Below are 19,135 nucleotides of genomic sequence, written 5' to 3' on the forward strand. Positions count from 1 at the left end.
TATTTTAAAATCTAATTTATTCCTGTGATGCAAAGCTGAATTTTTTTAGCCTCATTGCTGCAGTTTTCAGTGTCACATGATTCTTTCAGAAATCAGTCTAATATACTGATCTGCTGCTTAATATCAATGTTGAAAACAGTTGTGCTGCTTTATGTTTTTGTGGAAACTGTGCTGCTTTTGGTCAATTTATCGCATCCTTGCAGAATAAATGTATTAATTTAAAATCATACTTATCCTAAATTTTTTTAAACCGTTTGCATCTTCCATGTTAAAATGTATTCATTTCCTGTAGTTCCACGTTATTAAGCATAACTGTAAAATGTGCATGTAAAAACCCAGTGCTGACATTCTCATTCACTCGGATGTTTATAGTGCAAATGTGTCTAGGAAGTGAATACGTCACTTAATCACTGATCTAATGAGCTATATTTAGTGTTTGGACAGCATCATGAGTATGATTTGTCCTGTTTCACATGTGCCTTTTCACAGAGTCAGCAGCAGATTCAGAACGTGCACAGATTCCACATAAACACACAGTCACATAACACTCCAGAAACTCTCTCCAGTCTCCCTAAATAACCCAGTAAGGCCTCGGCTCAGGTTGCCCATGATGACACCTGACTGCAGGAAGCCTCTTAATTATTTAGTTTTGCCATGACGATGTGCTTGACAAAGTTCAGAGCTGATGTGCTTTGCGAGGATATTTGATGGACAGTTAGGCTGTGTGTGAGATCTATAGAAGAGTTTTATAGTGAATAAGAGGATTAGATTGGCATTCAGGTTTTCTATAAAAAAACAACAACTCATGCCTTCATTGCATTAGAGTCTGAACTCTGAACTCATGCATTATACATGCCATGAAACATTTACAACAAACTGCTAGAAGAGTGAACAGCCAAGCTGCATCATTGAAGAAACAAGGATATTCAAATAAAAAGAAAAAAAAAGATCAGTGTTTATTGCTCTTCTGGTTTCTGTTAACTGATGACCTTGTGACTTCAGAAACGGCTTCCTATTCCCAAATTTGTATGACAGCCATTTTATTGTGCTGTCTGAATTTTAAGTGGACAATTTGTTTCCCTCTATTGTGTGCACATTCTAAAGCATTTATAGAGTATAGCTGAAGCACTTATTGCAATATGGAAATCTGCAAATACTTTCCAAATAGCTTCCTCATTTTTGTTAACTTCATCCCAGTATAGAGCATTCACTATATAATGCCACATGAATAATTGAGCGATTGCTTATGTATTGTGTGTGTGTGTGTGTGTGTGTGTGTCCATGTAGCATATGCACTGATTTTATATCTGTGTTTATGTTGCTATGTTGAATATGTTTCTCTGGTCTCATGCCTCAGTTCTCCACCTAGATTTAATGACAGACCTCCACTGCTAGACGCTCCTTCTGTTTTTTCCCTGTTTTCATTTCCTTTTTAGCTCTTTTCATCTATTTTCTTTTCTGGTCCTACTTCTTCCCTCCCAGACGGTTGCAGAGGCCTGTGTCTGATATTATCATTATCATACAGGGTGTGTGTGTGTGTGTGTGTGTGTGTGTGTATCTGATGGAAACACCGGACACTAAAGTCACCCAGTTGGTGAGATTGGGATGAAAGCCCTTTCTGTTAATATTGTCCATGTTCTAGATTTCTTAGGTCTGTATTTGTGTTCTGATGGTACTTTTTTCTACTACAATCTTTTCTATTTTCCGTCTATTAATTTAGTTTCACCTCTATCCTTCTGTATTTAACATTGTTCTGCTTCATTCTACTATTCTTCTGCTGTTTTCACTCTTCAACTCTAAATTTCTCCATTATTCTGTGTTCTACTACATTCTGCTACATACAGCTGTTCTACCCATATACTGCTATTCTACTCTATTTTGCTATATTGGTATATTCCATTCCACTCAACTGTATTTCTGTTCTGTTTACACTCCATTGTGCTCTATTTTTCTGTTCTTCTCTTATACTACATTCTTCTCTGTTTAACTCCAATTATATTCATATTCTATCCTTTTATTATAAATTGTACTGTAATGTACTAAATTTGACTATATTCTAATTTATTTCAATTAGTTTCTTTTGTATGGTTATTGTCTGTTTGTTGAAGATGATGAATGACTCTTTGTCTTCGTCTGGGTTGCATGTTGTAGTATAATGTTGTGGAGTGACCCTCTCTCTCTCTCACCTGGTCCAGATGGACTGAAGCTCTTTGGGTTTGCTCTACTGATGGTAACAAATGCAACAGCAGTGTCCTTTTCACCTTGTGTTTGTTTGCGCACCTGTGTGTGTTAATGTGTGTGAGCTCTGCAGTGGATCCATCCTGCTCTATTAATCACAGTGTTGTAGCATCCAAATACACACACATGGTCACATGACCTCTGTCACTGCACCAAACATGTCCTTCTTCCTCTTTCTCTTTCTCACTCGCACATAGACTATATCTATAGCCCCACTAATGATTAATATGATGGTTATCTCTATTTTCGAATGGCCTCATCTGTATTTGCAAGGCAAAGCTCAATGACAGGAAAAGAGGTTGTTTGAAGGTTTTGTCCTAATGCTGTTGCATTGTGCCCTTGACCATGCTTCATGTCCTTGATGCATCTATGCAGTTCATAACAGATACAATCATTCTTCTGTTAATGTACGCAGTTGCTATCTTTCTCTGTGTGAGCTGTACATGGGAAGCTGTAGAAGTGCCCCCTTGTGGGTAGAAGACTTTTTACATGCAGAAGTGCTGCTTATGGAGGGATTTTTATTTTTAAATGACCAAATGCCCAACCCTAAATAGAAAATGCCCAATCCTAAATACAAAATGCCCTATCCTAAATACCAAATGCCCAATCCTAAATACCAAATAAATTTTCGACTTGGACTTTAAGTTTCAAATTTAGATTTTTAGTTTTGGTTTAAGACTTTTAGTTTTAGACTTTTCGTTTATAATTTGACCCAAAAATCCCTCCATAGCTGCTGGATTGTTATATTTCCTGATCAGTCTGACTGTAAACTAATTGCAGCTTCAAGGTCACTGGTTATAGACATTTCTCCCTCTAAATAAGCAGGTTTCCTTAACTTATATGCATAACAGGGCAGTATAAAACAGTGATTAGTTTTCATGCTGCATCTTAAACAGAATCGCTAACAGCTGCCTTTTCCACATCTGCATTTCCAGGTGGCCGAGGACAGAATGGCAGCCCTATCATTATATTCCCAGAGTACCCGGCATTTGGTGAGCTGGAGGAACAGGAGTTTCACAACGTGCTGACATACCTGACTAGCGTTCCCAGGTGAGAAAACAGGAGGTGGAAGGACCAGTCATTACCAGCACTTAAAAAAAAAGAGGCATTTGAAAAATATTTTCTCCCAGACCAGGAAAAGTGCTTATTTATTGGCTGGTGCTTACAAAGTAGATGTGCATGCAAACCGCTGTGATAACATCAGTCTGTCCAATGATGCTGCTATTGGAAACGTGTGGACTTCAATCTATTAATTCACAAAAAATGCATCCTGACTAGTGCTGACAAACGATTAATCACATCCAAACAAAAATCAGTTTTTGTTTACATAATACATACAGTATGTGTACTTTGTATATTTATTATATATATATATATATATATATATATATAATAAATACACACACATTAATGTTTACATTTAGAAAAATGTTGTTTATGTGTTAAATATATTTATATATGATAAAATGCATGTAAATATTTTCAATCTATATACTGTAAGTGTGCGTAATTATATATACATAATAAATAAACACACACATATTATGTAAACAAAAACTTTTATTTTGGATGCGATTAATTGTTTCACAGCACTAATCCTGACATATAAAAACACTCCCATCTCTGTAACATGATTTAAAATCCAGCATTGATGAATGACTGGAAATGTCAGGAAAGTTTATTGGTCAAAAAAATGTGTTATCACTTAATAAAATCTGAATCTAGTTTTGTTTAACAAAAGAAAACATTTTATGTATTCGATTTATGATGACATTATCTTGATTTTATCACTGCACTGTTGATGGTAAACTGAGTGCCAATAGAGGGCACTCTAATCCTTTCCCATTGCAGCACATCATGCTGTTATGACTGCCTGCTTGTGTGTGAGTGTGTATGACTGCTACCTCATTAATATTCATCATACATATTAAATTAGAATGTGTAATTATGTACATGATTAACAAGGTGATCCTAATGCCCCTTGTTTTACATATGCATTCTTAGTTCGTGAGTAATTTGAATATGATTTTCTCAGGCAAGTACATTATTATTAACCTGAAAATGCCTTCATATCAATAAGTAACCTAGAGATGTTCTTTGTATGTATATATAATTTTTTTTTCTGTTAATCCCTGTGAAAGTTCACTGGTGCATTGGTGTGTTTGCTGATCCTGAGAAATCCTCTTTAATTTAACAGCCCTTGTTAATATTCTAATGAAAGCATGATTCTGGTCCTTTGCTTCCCCACCCCCCTCCCCCCACTATCTCTCTCTCTCTCTCCACCTCTTGTTTCCCCATTATTCCCATGAGAAACACAGAGAGAGGGGGTGATTGAGTAATTAGATGGATTTCTTCATGCTGAAAATGGCTGATGGGGTTTTAATTTAGTTCTGATTCTGAGTTCAGGAGCGAATGTCATGAAACCCCCTTGTGTCCTTGTCATATTTTAACACAAAATAAATAGTAATAGGAGAATAATTACTATACTACTTTGGTTAAAACCATAAACATTCTTGTAGTTCTTGTAGATAGAAGTAAATTTAGCCGTAAAGTTCTAATTCTTATAATGAAATCTAATTCAAATTTTGTTTTTTTATACTGTCTGGACACACAAAAATATTAAATAGTAATAATAACAATTAAGTAATTAATTGATTCCTAAATTAATATATTAATGCACAAATAGATATTGAGTGAAATATGACCTCGATATGTGTTTGTACATTTTGAAATTATTATTATTCAAAGATTCATATGTAAGCAAGACATGGTCCTGAATCTGTTCTGTGGTTTCTGATAAAACATGTCATGTAATATTATAACATTTAACATATTATGATAGTATACAATATTATAAAGTATTATATTTATACATATTATAAAATATTTGAAATTTACAGTCAACCCCAATTTTTTTAACATTGAAAATCCAAATGTGCTATATTTAATCTTCATCTCATTGTTTAAAGCATTCAGCTATATAGTATATGAAAACATTTTATATATATATATATATATATATATATATATATATATATATATATATATATATATATATATATATAACTGCAGTCTTAACACAATGTACTAACAACACAGAACAATAATTAAAAAAATTATTAGGCTAAGCACCAGTATGACCATAAATCATGTGTAGTGAGCACCCGATGGCTTTCGAACCCCCAGCAGCCTTTGAATGGAAGGATATAATTGCAGTGATGATTGCAATCAGATTTTTGATCTTTATTACGGATGAACTTTCAAGGTCATTAGTCAGTGTGTTAGTGCAGATCTGCACCGGGGCTTTGTCAGCTGATAAGACCCCTGCATCTCTCTCCTTTGCTTCCTCCTCCTGCCCTCCACTGTGAAAGGAGCAGAGAACAAACGTTCCTGAGAAAAACAGCCGGAGGCTGAGAGGGGGGACTAGGAGGTGGGATTGAGGGGACAGAAAAGGGACGGGAGTGTGAAATTTGGTGGAAAAGGTGGGAGCCAGAAAAAGAGACACACAATCTGTGTCACTGTAATGGCGGCAGATTTAATACACAAGTATCTGCAGTGCCAGTTTTCTTGTAGGAGGAGCTTTCATTATCAATCAGCACATATCTCCCGCCCACATTACATATTAGCAATTCAAGAGCCTGGCTGTCCATCAGCTCTCTCCTGAGCTCTGATTGGTTGAGAGGGAGCACCTGATGCCACACGATTGGTCGCTGTAGACGGGGAGGCAAAATGTAGCTGCTCTCCCGGTCTGTGCCTACGGTGGCACTCATTCAAATGGAACCATAAACAGAGGAGCTGCAAGCAAAGGTGCACTGAAGGGAAGAAAGAAACGGAGGGGAAGCCATCCGTGTACACTGAAATCTGCTGAAGGACACCTGGAATATCAGCGTTAGGGTGGATTCTGCACATTCATGCTGTTTGTTTTTATTAATATCAGGAGTGTGTAACTGGATTTTTCTGTTGCCTCGGTCATCATAAAACAGCTTGATACTGCTGGTGCAGAGAGCTGCCGTTCTGTATGGTGATGGACATAGCAACCAGCTCAGCATCTCTGCGCTACGTTACCACGATTGCATTCTGGGCTAGTGCATTTCAACATACGTCTGTGGGTTTTCATTTGCATTCGGACACGGTATGCATTCATCTTGTTTGTCAGGGGGCAAATGCAGATGTGTACGTGTGGATAATGTAATGGTTTGCAATGCACTGAATGCTAGTTACTTTGTCAGTCTGATGTTGGTTGTTTGGTACAGAACTGTATAATGATGACTTTAGGGTATGTGACATCTGCAGTATCTCAGTGTTTATGATGTGTGTGTGTGTGTGTGTGTGTGTGTGTGTGTGTGTGTGTGTGTGTGTGTGCGCTTGCTGCCATAGTGATGGTGTCTCTCTGATTTTCAGTCTCAGCTCGACGGGGGTCGGCTTCATCCTGGTCATTGACCGGCGGCAAGACAGATGGGCATCAGTGAAGGGGACGCTGCTGCGGATCGCGGTGAGCCCTCAGTGTGTGTGTGTGTGTGTGTTTGAAAGAGAGCGAGAGAAGGAAATTCTTAGAAAATGGTTAAATGTGTACATTGTTTTGAACCTGTTTGAAATAAGTATATATTATGCAGAACAAAAAAACTTCATTCTTTGTTTGTTTTTCAATACAATGAAAGTCAAGGGGGTCCAGTGTTGTTTGGCTACCAGTTGGCAATTAATGAGGGAAAAAGTGCTTCAGATATCTTGTTTTGTGTTGCACAGAAGTCATATTCTTAAGATAAAGATAAAGGATCTTTATTGGCATATATGGTGTTTGTGTGTGTGTCAGAACAAAAATAGTGTGTGCATGTCCTTACCAAAAAAAAAGAAAATTGTCATTATTAACTATCCTTGATGTACTGCTTATTATGTGGAACAAAAACTTAAAGTATCTCTCCTTTTGGAACCTTGTTTTTGGAAAGATGTAAGAGTAGGTGAATGATATCAGAATCTTCATTTTGGGGTGAACTTTCCCTTTAAGAGAACATTTTAAGATGAAATCTCTTTATGTATTTGAATGAATGAAGAAATGTTTGCGTGTGCATCTGTGTATTAGTTTTTTTCCGTGCATGCTGTAAGCAGAATAGGAGCTGACAGGCAGGTGCCTTTGGCTATATGAGTGGATTAGACCGAATTTCTGCATTGTTCCAAGTCGGTGAGCATCTAAAACAAGGCCCTCAGTTCTTTTCATAGAAACCCTTAATATTTAATCCACTTCAGAGATGTCTAGTGAACCACAGCACGTCCACATGAGTATAAACCCAGCACACTGAAAGCACAAATGTTGTTGAGGTTATGTTTAATGGACAATAGCAGCAACGACAGCTGTAATGTTTGTCCGTTCTTGTCTTCAGCTTGTTTTGAGTGTGGCTTGTAGTGATCATCAGTGCATTTCTGCTTGTGGTAAACTCTTCACACTGTCAACAAGTGTGGTGGCCGCAGGGGGTTTGTTAAAGCTGTGAGTGTGTATGATAGTCAGTAGGGGAGAGGTCACTGGGCTAATCAGATTAAACACTGTTCAATTAGGTCAGCACTCAAAAACACCACTGGACTCAAACCAGTGATCAAGATGATGGCTAACTTGTGCTTCACTGCTTTACCAAATGAGGACCAAAAAATAAAAAAACAACAAGTTTTTGATCATTTTCACATTTTGTCAAACTGAGCAAAGCGAGTACTGATTTTGGTCTTAACTGTGTAGTTGTCTTCGCTTAGCAGAAATTATAAAAAGAACAGACTTTTGTAGTTTCATTATTGTTAGTGTCATTATTGGCACTAATTTTTAACTTGTATTGTGTTTAATACAGCAGTTGGAGACAGTTGATGCCCAAAATGTGCACGAATTTAGTGTGTGCTGTGTTGTGAGGATTGTAGGCTTTGAGGACTTCGAGGTGGACATAAGATGATGTTTAATGGCTCTTTCCCTGATAATGAGTCATTTCATACTGCACTTTCATAGTGTACGTTTCACTAGTACAAATGCTGTAAATTGGGGTTGAAAAGATGTTACTTTGACTTTTGATCAATTTAATGCATCCTTGTTGGATTAAAGTATTAATTTCTTTAAGTGTTTCTAAAGTGTGTCTGACACCAGTTGTTTTATTTTTTAATAAACTTAACGTTAAATAAAATTGTTCATATGAAACTTAGTTTTGTTTGGTAAACACAGCCCACTAAACTGATAAGTTGGGTTGCAGCAGTTGGACTGCTTGTTTATTGTCTCATGTAATAACTGCTTTTATCTGTGCATGACAGTTAGAAATATGAGATCTGGTCTAATGTAAAGTGGCTTTAGGGACTAAATTATTCACTTAATTCAGGTCACTCTTACATTAGTGTCCATTTAATAGTGTAGTAATTACTGTAAGTATTAAGTAATAGTAATGAGTAACATGCCCTTTATATTTAATTATTTCATTGAATAGTCTGTAGATGCTCACTTTAATATGATGACTGTATGTTAAAGTGCTCTAACACATGTCAGCCCATTATCTTTCTGAATGACACACTTTGGTGTTTTAGTGACATCAGATCTGTTACACAGTGTACATGATTCTGTTGTACAGACTGTTTTACTCTGCTGTTTGTGTGTTGATGATGGAGAGGTTTATTCTGCTACCCCACAAACCTACTTTAGTTTAGAAAAATGACACACGCCAGGATTTTCTTGCACCTGAAGAAGAGAGTGGAATTTTTCTTTTTGTAGCCATAATGAGATGGAGGTTTGACAGTAATGAAATAACAGGGTTATCATTCTTCCTTTGCCTCGTGTCCTTCTCGCTTCCTCTTCATTTTACTTTCAACCGTCCAGCCAACTGCATTTTATATTACCACAATGTTTGCAGGTAAACAGTAAGAGTACAGCATGGCAAGAATTTTCACAAAAAAGATCTAGATTTGAGGAATCATGTGACACTGAAGACTGGAGCACTGAAAATTCAGCTTTGCATCACAATAGTAAATTATATTTTAAATAGAAAAGTTATTTGAAGTTATTTTAAAAGTTATATAAATTGTAATAATATTTCACAGTGTTACTCCTTTATTGTAATGCAGCCTTGGAAACCTTTCAAAAACATTTGTAAAAAAAAAAACATGAAAATTTTGAACTGTAATGTAAATCAATAGTCAATTGTAACTGTAAATCACGTGACCAGAAAAAATAAAATATTAGTTTTTTAAGTAAACTTTTACCCTGCTGTACCTTATTGTTTTCTGTGTAGACAATAGTTTCTCTCTCACTCCTCTTTTTCCCTTGCTTCTCATTCTCTCTTTCTCTCTCTGCTCACACACACACACACACTGGCACACACAAGCATGTAATCTACTCTTTCTTCCTCTATCCTCCGTCAGAGCACATATGGCTGATTGGTAATGGTTATCAGCAGTGCAGCTGGTGTGGAACGGCTGGAGGAGATTTTCCTACACGTGTCTGAAATCAAAACAAAAATACAAAGTCCCATTAACATACACATTAACCATTGTGTGCTGTGGTCTTTATAGGTCATATAAGAAAAAAGAAAAAAAAAGTTGCTTCACAAATTTAAGATTTCTATCTCATGGAGGAAATGTTGATTTCTGTGTGTGCTTGTGCTCGGTGTTAGATTGGTTAATGATGTCTTTAATGTATTTCATTTAGGGCATAATTACAAGTGTGTTCATCAGTTTCTTCATTTCTGTTTAACATGGACATCCCTTGTGCACACACTCAATTATTGTTTTTGTTATTAGAAATGGTACTATTAATTGATTTGCATTTAGATTTGTGCGTTCTACAACATGCACCAGTGAACAAAGAAGTCTGACGGAACTAGTCTCCGCCTGGCCCAATCTAATTCACTTTAGGAAATTTTAATGTGTGCTAATGCATGCTAATGTATGATAATTGGGCACAGATAAACATCTTCCCCAATGTAGCTAAATTGAAATATTGCACTATCCTTGTAATATTTGCGATGGATGACCAGTGATCCTCCCATCACACACATACAAATAAATATTTATCTTTTTTGCATATAAGTCCATGTGAGTATCTCATGATCATTGTCATACACTTCTTAAAACTCACATTTTATGTAATTTTTATTTTATTATTATTATTAAATGTAAATGTGATTTGGTTTTACTCAGAAGCATATCTACAGCATAAATCATCTAATTGTTTCCACAATGATTCATAAATGATGAGTCAACAGAACAGGTTTAATATGCTCCTCCCTCTCATTTCATCTCGCCCTTCAGCCTGCAGACCAGCTGTGTTTAAATGTCTTTTATTACGGTGCCGTTATTTTTATGCCGCTAAATATTTCCTTTATTTGACCTGAAAGCATTGATGGCTATCTCCCTTCTGCTCTCTGAGACGTCTCGAGGGAGGTTGTTAAGAGGCTCGTATGTTGAAAGACAGGATAGTGTCTGCCCAATGACATCAGCTGTGAAAGGATAGAAAGCATCCATAGTTTTTCATGTGTCCTTCTCCTAGACTTTATGGTGAAAATGTGTATATATGGATCAGTTTTTATGGACACTCAGAAGCATCTGAAAATAAAGGTTCCATAAAAGAAGCATTTTTGGTTCCTCAAAGAACATTTTAGTGATTAAAGAACTGCTTTATTCCACCTGTGTTTTCCCTTGGCACTCACTCTCTCAGTGATCAGTGTCTGGGACACACTTCATTGGGTTATTAAGAGTGAAGCGTGCTGATGAGGAGGCGTTTCACCTGTGACTCTGAGCTGTACATAACGCTGATGTTCACACAGGGCATGAGGGTAGTCCTGAGGTGACAAATAAAAGGTGAAAGGTCACCAAGATGAGCATCAGGGACACTGGGATTCAAATCCCTTGCTTTTTATTGGAAATAATACGCCTTGATGAGTTAGCGTTGTGTTTCTCTGCTGTGTGGCTCATTTTCCTATCCAATTTAACCCAAAAGTGTATTGCATTGCGTGTATTGAATTAGAAAATGCATTGAGTGTATGGACTGGAGATGTGCGTGCGTGTGTGTGTGTGTGTGTGTGTGTGTGTGTGTGTTTGTGTGTGTGTATATGTGTGTGTGTGTGTGTGTGTGTGTGTATTAATTGAAATCCTCGTGCCACGTGTCTGATTAGTCTGTGGTATATCAGTGCCGTGGCAGCTGTTCCCTAGAGACACAGTCTCTCTACCTCCTTACACACACACACACGGCTTTCCCAGGAGAACACAGAGTTACAACCCCCATAAATGCACATAGTAATTCCTTTCTTCGTCTCACACTTGTTCTCACTCTCCATATCTTGTAATATCCCTGTTCCATTTTTGGAAAGTGTAACGAGTTTGTTTGTCTATTACTGATGTTATTCTTGATATTTTGGCTATATATATATATATATATATATATATATATATATATATATATATATATATATATATATTTGAGTCTACATTTGAATGTATTACAATATACATTTGTTTTACATTTATATTTTAAATATTTTAAATGAATAGAAATCATAATTGATATATTGGCAGCGGCTATTATTATAAGTGTAAATAATGATAGATTCTATTTACACTATGTGAAAGCATATTTTCATAGTGATTAGATGTATTGTTGGCTATTTATACTACTTAATGCAAATAGTGCCAATTATCTGCACCTCAGTATTGTAATACATTATAAAACAGTATGCATTAATTATAATGTATTGAGTGTAAATTATAATTTTAACTCCTATTAAATGGATGCCTCCTTACTGGGACAAGAAAGCCCTCCCTCGCCAGTTCTTTATTTTCAACTTTTTGATTTTTCCTTCATTTTTATTGAAAGTAAATGCCTTTCCGATGTGATATGAGATTTGTAAAGGGAGGAAAAATGTTTGGCAAAAGGCAGATTTGAACCCGGGTTGATCGCATAAAAAAAAAAACAGGAGCATGGTTTTAATTATATATATATATATATATATATATATATATATATATATATATATATATATATGTGTATGTGTGTGTGTGTGTGTGTGTATATATGTATATAAAATATATATTTTAAAAGCATAATAAATCAGAATTGATAAGTTAAATACAATTTGCAATCATAAAATATTTATCACATTTTTTTTTTCATTTTTTTGCCATTTTGAGCCATCAGCATGCTCTCTAGATATTACCCTCATTATGAGCTACAAAAAAAAACAATGTTTTGAAATCTGTGGGCAGACAAACCCACTGCAGTCTTTATACACACACACACACACATAATAAAGGCATGAGTAAGTGAGAATGGGGGAAGGGAGGATGACCACATTCACTGCAACATCAACGTCATCGTATTAATGAGCAGGACAGATTTCTGTGTAAATGTTTTTCATATTGAGGAAAACATAGGGTGTGTGTCTGCATTGTCTATATCAATGAGTACAATTCATTTCTGAACTAAAGGAGACCACTGGTATGTTATCTTATAATTGTAGTCTTTATGAGAGACCCAAGGCAATCGTGTAATACAATCACAGCCACACAGCGTTTTACTAAAGCTTCCTAAAAGAGGAGCTGTGTTGGACACATCTTCTTGAATGAGCTTTAATGGAGGACTCAATAATGGGGCGTGTTTCTCTGACTTCCTGTTGTGTGCGGAGCCGACCCCTGCGACTCTTCGGTTATTGCCTGGTTGTTGGGGACAAGCATGGCCAATCTGCATCAGAGGAACGGGATATTGTCATGGTAATATAAAGGCAGAATTCAATTTGAGGAGTCCCCTTTGTCAAACATGAGTGTGTCTGTATGGACATTATTTATGGAGAATCTTTTGCTCATTTGAATTTGACAGTTGCTTTGGACATTGAATGCAAAGAATACAAAGAAATAATATTTTTACACGTGTGATGAGTTATGTGCCAAATATTTTACATTTCAGGTCTGAGGTTAATTAATCATATCTCTTATGTGTGTTGAGGTCTTCAAACAAATGTCCAATTGGCATGCTAATTATTCTTGTTAGCCCTTGAATCTCACTTTTCGCTAATTGTTAAACGCAAATGAAAACAAACAACAGCAGAGTCCAAGAAAAAAAGGGGGGCAGGGTAACATTTTCCTAAACCCAGATCTGGAGGCATTTCAGCATGGCAGACTGTGAGATCAGCTCACTGGAGGACTATCTCATGTTGGCAGATTCTGTAAGGACGTGATTTTGATTCTTGGGACGGCTCAAGTGTTTGTGACAAATCTCAGCACTGTAAATCTGTGGTCAGAGTAACTGGCAGCTGGCTGTGTTTGGATGCAGTGATGATGCACTTGAAATATAAATTGAATGAAATTCAGTTTAAATGAATGTTAATGCATCACATACTGGGCCTTGGATTAAAAGCACTGTTTTTGCTACACTGGCTTGTTGAGGATAACTGTGTTATTAATGTATATAATTTATGGAATAATCATTTATTTTTGTGTATGTTTGTTTTTGACAGCTCCTCTAAATGTATGTTGGTTGGTAACACTTTTAATTTTAAGGTGTCCTTGTTACATGTACTTACTATTATAATGCAATAAAGTATGCATAATTACATGCAAGTAACCCTAAGCCAAACCCTAATAGTACCATAATATAATATTATTGAATACTTAAGATTAAATGTATCATTACACTGTAACAAGGAACTGTTAAAATAAACTGTATATAATCGAGGATACATTAATTTGAAAAGACATTAATAATTACAAAATTATATTCAAATAAGTTAACAATAAATTCAATTGTTTGTTGGTTTAAACGGTTTTCAACATTTAATAATAAAAAGTCGAATCAACATTTGTTTCTATAGCATGTTTAAAAACAACACAGATTATGAATAAATCACATTTTAAAATATAGTTGAATAACAAATATTTTAAATTGTAGTAATATTTCACAATATTATTCTACTGTATTTTTGATCAAATAAATGTATCCTTTCTGAGCAAAAAAAAAATTTTTTTTTTCAAAAATATGAAAGATTTGACTGAATAAACCTGACTTAAATGTGTTTCACCAGTCATTATTAATGAATAGATGAATATTAATGCAGCATCAGTGGTTTTTAAATCAGCTCTCGGTGTCACATTGTAAAGCCTCTTGTTTCTGCTTCACTGCTCGCTGACCAGCACACCGTCAGTCACACTGAGACAGAGCTGCTGTCAGGAGAACATCACTGCTCCGGATTGATTTTCATTTTAATGAAGAGACTGTAAACATAAGAAGTCCACGAGAGGCGTGTGTGTGTGTGTGTGTGTTCATGCATTCACTTGAGAAAGAAAGGGAGCTCGGGGAGGCATATGTGAGACCATTGTTAGCCTTTCTAGTCTCTCAAGGAAGGGAGTTGTCATGGCAACAGAATCTAGATGCTGTGTGTGGATGCAGGCTGTACCAGTCAAATGCGATGGCTCACTAACATACGCTAGATATTAACCCTATAAAGCCTGCTGCATCATATTTGATACACACATTTTTAAGGCCTCTGAATTATCAAAATGATCACAAATTGCAGGAAAACCCGTTGTGCACAATCTACTACATGCATTCTGTCGTCTGATTGATAGTTTCTAGAAAGTAAAAGACCTTTTATTATAAATCTAAAAACATCTTCTTTCAGGTTGTGGTATATGTGTCTTTTTTTGCTGTGAAATGTTTTTAGCCTGCTGGATGTGCGCACTTTAATTGTGATCTTTGTGAAATGTTTAAAAAAAAATTGGAAATGTAAGAGTGACTTCTAAATAGTTTGTAATGTTTCAAAATAAACACTTGCTGGACTGAAGCATCTCTTGTTTATTTGATTATACATCATACATAATTGTTGAAAAATCATGTCAAAATGTGAGTATCCTATATGACACATCAGGTTTTTAAGGTACATTTATCTCAGTCTTTCAGTCATCATTGCACTGCATTGTATTATGTTTCCCCCTCAATAAAAAAACATGATGAAAAATATATTTGATCATAAAACTAACCATTTAAACAACATCTTATTATCTTACTGAGACACATTCTCGGGAGATATAGAGCGACAACTGATATTTATATATTATTTAAGTATTATGCAAGTCATTTTATGTAAGTAGTCTGCTATACTGTTATAAAGATCTCATTGATTTACATTACAAGCTATCAGAATTTCATCTCACTTTTTGGACACATAAACAACAACATCTGCAATGAATTTCATATTTTGGTATAATTTTCTGAATAAAACGTGTTTTTCCTCCAAGTATGAGTTCCATATTCTCAGTATATCATGCTAAATGAGCCATAAAAGCCTTATTTGTATTATTATCGTATTGTATCGTATCATATCGCATTGTATTGTATTCCATTTCACTTTCCTTTTTCCTTTTTTCTTTTTCTTTCCCCTTTTCTTTCCCTTATTCAAGAAGCAGGGTTAGATTTAATTTGGCTTGACAGTTGGATGTTTTTCTTAGTGTCCTGTGTTTGTGTGTTTTGTAGGGCTCTTTCCCAGGCAACCTGCAGCTGGTGCTGGTACTGAGACCCACAGCACTCTTTCAGCGGACAATCTCCGACATCTTTTTTAAGTTAAACAAGGATGAGTTTAAAATGAAGGTGCCGGTAAGCACTCACACAAGGCATGTGGTTAATGAAGAGCGTAATGAGATGCATAATACACTCACATAAGTGAAGTGCTCTACATTATGTACTGTGTGTGTGTGTGTGTAGGTGATCATGCTCAGCTCTGTGACTGAGCTCCACAGTTACATCGACCGCACACAGCTCACTCAGGAACTGGGCGGCACACAGGAGTACTGCCATGAGAAATGGATTTCACACCGCACCGTGAGTACACTCCTGTTTTAATCCTGGTAGTCATGGGTGGACCACAGTAATGAAAAGTGTGCACAGGATTGGTTTGATGTATAAAGCATGCAGCGAATGAATAAACATGCTGAGATACTGAGTGATATATGGTTACTATTTGAATTTAATGCAGCCTAAGTCTAGGCTTAGGATTAGGTTTAGTGTCAATACCCAGTAATTATAATAAATTAAATACAAATTGTACAGACCAGGAGTTTGGCATTATTTAGACTTAGTTTTTTTATGTTTTTGAAAGGTCACCAAGTTTGCATAAAAAAACAGACAGACAAAAAAATACAGTAATGTTGTGAGACATTAAATTTCTAATCCGTTTTAAAATGTAATTTGTTCCTGTGATGCAGCGCTGAATTTTCAGCATCATTAGTTCAGTCTTCAGTGTCACATGATCCTTCAGAAATCATTCTTGTATGCTATATTGCCTCTCAGGAAACATTTATTATTATTAAGTGTTGAAAACAGTTGTGCTGCTCAAAAGTATTTTGTAACATTCTAAAAAACATTTGGTAACACTCTCAAACAAGGTTCCATTAGTTAATATTAGTTAACTACTTTAGTTAACATGAACTGAGCAAGAACAATCCTTCTACAGCATTTATTAATCTTAGTTAATGTTAATTTCAACAGTAACTAATGCATTACTCAAAACAAAAGTTGTGCTTGTTAACATTATTTAATGCAGTGTGAATTAGCATGAACTAACAATGAATAACTGTATTTTCATTAACTAACATGAATGAAGATGAATAAATACAGTAATACATTTATTGTTCATTGTTTGGTTAAGTTAATTAATACATTAACTAATGGAACCTTATTCTAAAGTGTAACCACTCATTTTAAAAGATTTTAATTGATCTAATTGATAAATTGCTTTATTCATTTTTCAAATATTATTGACCCCAAACTTTTGAATGGTAGTGCAAATATGGCTTCAATTCATTAAATATATTTTGAATGGATCATATAATTAAACGTTTTGTCCGATTCATCACTCACAGAATCGAAGGAGAAGTTGCATTATGGGATATACTTATATGCAGTATGCCACCGGTGAATTCTGTTCATTTTTAAAATGTAGTTATTTAGTGAAAGTGGAAATGTTAATAAGACTATATTCATACTGCATACTTAATATAGTATGATAGAATGCTATAACATATAAATGCCAAACATATCTTAAAAGCTTCATCATTATAATGTGGTATTAAACAAGCAAGCCTTCCAGGAAGATGATAGTCTTCACCTCAAGCAAATGAATTGCCGTTCTTCTCGTTCCATTTGTGGACTTGCTTTCAAGTAATCAGTAATTGATTTGTATTGATCTGTGGCGGCTGTGATTTAAGTACAGCACACTTGTTAGCAGTGCATGTGGATGTTTTTTATTTGTTGCACACTCGGTCATTAGTGTGATTGTGTTATTGGTGTGGTGTCTCTTGGTTTGTGTTGTGCCTGTAGGCCATTGAAGGTTTTGCTCTGATGGTGAAGAAAACGGCACAGACTCTCCAGTCTTTTGGGACTGAGCTGGCGGAGACAGAGCTGCCCAATGATGTTGAGGCCACGTCCAACCTTCTAACCCTCCACACGGATAAGAAGGACAAAATGAAGGTCAGGGAACCATGTAAAACTTCATTTCAGCATACTAGATTGTACATTATCCTGCTAAAATACAACTACTTCACAAATAAGTATATAAATGGACATAAAATACTGATTTAAATGATTTAAATTATTATAACTATTATTGTTGGTGTATTTATTTTTACCATGCTGAATGAATTTTCAGCAGCCATTAATTTTAAGTGTCACGTGATCCTTCAGAAATAAGTTAATGCACAATTATAAAAAAATTGTTCTTATTTTCAGTTATGAAAAGTATTTGCTGTTTAATACTATTTGTGAAAACCATAATTTAGTTTCAGAATCTTTGAAAAATAAAAAGGCCTAAGGCCTGGTTCACACGGGACGATTTTAAAATTGTCGGCAGATTTTCCAAACCTGAGAGACCCCACACACGGCGATAAAAAATCACGGGTCTAACAGTTTTGGTCGCTCCGTGTGTGGTGTGCAGCCACACGGCAATATCAACACATCACACACGAACCGATTTGACTCCCGAGCATTCCCAGGTCAGACGGGAAATCTCGCAAAATCCCTCGAGATCAAACGTGACTTTAGAGTAAACAATCATGGCGGACAAAGAGGATGCAGTGGCCATAGTTTGTGCTTTGTTTTTAACGGGAAAAAAAAAACATAAGAAAAATAAGAAAAGGCGATGGTCAAAGAGGTGGAGACGACGCGAGCATGGACTATACTTGCTATATCATGATATGGAGATAAGTTGTTGTTTTATCTCATAGAAATGTTGTTACGTACTACACAGATTAATAACCGTTGAAATAAACGTTCATATATTAGTTTCCATGTACTCTGGTGGACTGCAGTTGTGGATGTAGTTATGCCCATCGACTTTATTTGTATTTGTTATATTATATACGCCGGCTGTTTTGATTTTGTTTCCCGGTACTATCACTGCCTCGTCACCTCGCTTTCTGATTGGCTACACGCCACAGTCCACAGGCTGCGTGATTGTTTGTCCTCGGGGGACACCACACACGAGAAGAAATCGGGCAAAATAAATCCAACATGTTGGATATCCCCGATTTGAGATCGGAGCGGTCCCGACATTCTTCCGAGCAGAGGAGATTAGTCTTAACACACCACACACGGCAGGAATATTTGATCAGATTATTTTACGATAATCGGAGCATCCTAAGATTGTCGGAAGGGCTGAATCGGGGCTAAAATCGGCCCAATTATCCTGCCGTGTGAACCAGCCTTAAAGAGCTACTTTTTTTTTATTAGAAATATTTCTTAACATTATAAATCTCTTTACTGTCACTTTTAATCAACTGAATTTAAAGGAGTGAAATATGTTTTAAAATAAGAGAAAATCTTTTAAATTGTAATATTTCACAGTATTACTGTTTTCCCTGTAAAAACAATTGCAATTATATACAATTAAAAAAAAAATCAAAATAA

General features: G+C 35.7%; 1 protein-coding gene across 9 annotated transcripts in view; it reads left to right on the forward strand.

Annotated features, from left to right (window-relative positions):
- Window positions 1-19,135, forward strand: part of mcf2la (mcf.2 cell line derived transforming sequence-like a) — a 60,188-nt gene that overhangs the window by 23,520 nt on the left and 17,533 nt on the right. For all 9 annotated transcript variants that reach the window (XM_052545595.1, XM_052545597.1, XM_052545596.1 and 6 more), the window contains exons 3-7: window positions 3,174-3,288; window positions 6,640-6,730; window positions 15,710-15,829; window positions 15,938-16,054; window positions 17,552-17,701. In XM_052545595.1, coding sequence (XP_052401555.1) covers window positions 3,174-3,288; window positions 6,640-6,730; window positions 15,710-15,829; window positions 15,938-16,054; window positions 17,552-17,701 — 593 coding nt within the window. The remainder of the gene's footprint in view (window positions 1-3,173; window positions 3,289-6,639; window positions 6,731-15,709; window positions 15,830-15,937; window positions 16,055-17,551; window positions 17,702-19,135) is intronic.

This window comes from Carassius gibelio, chromosome B1, assembly GCF_023724105.1.
Source record: "Carassius gibelio isolate Cgi1373 ecotype wild population from Czech Republic chromosome B1, carGib1.2-hapl.c, whole genome shotgun sequence".
Classification (NCBI taxonomy): Eukaryota; Metazoa; Chordata; class Actinopteri; order Cypriniformes; family Cyprinidae; genus Carassius; species Carassius gibelio.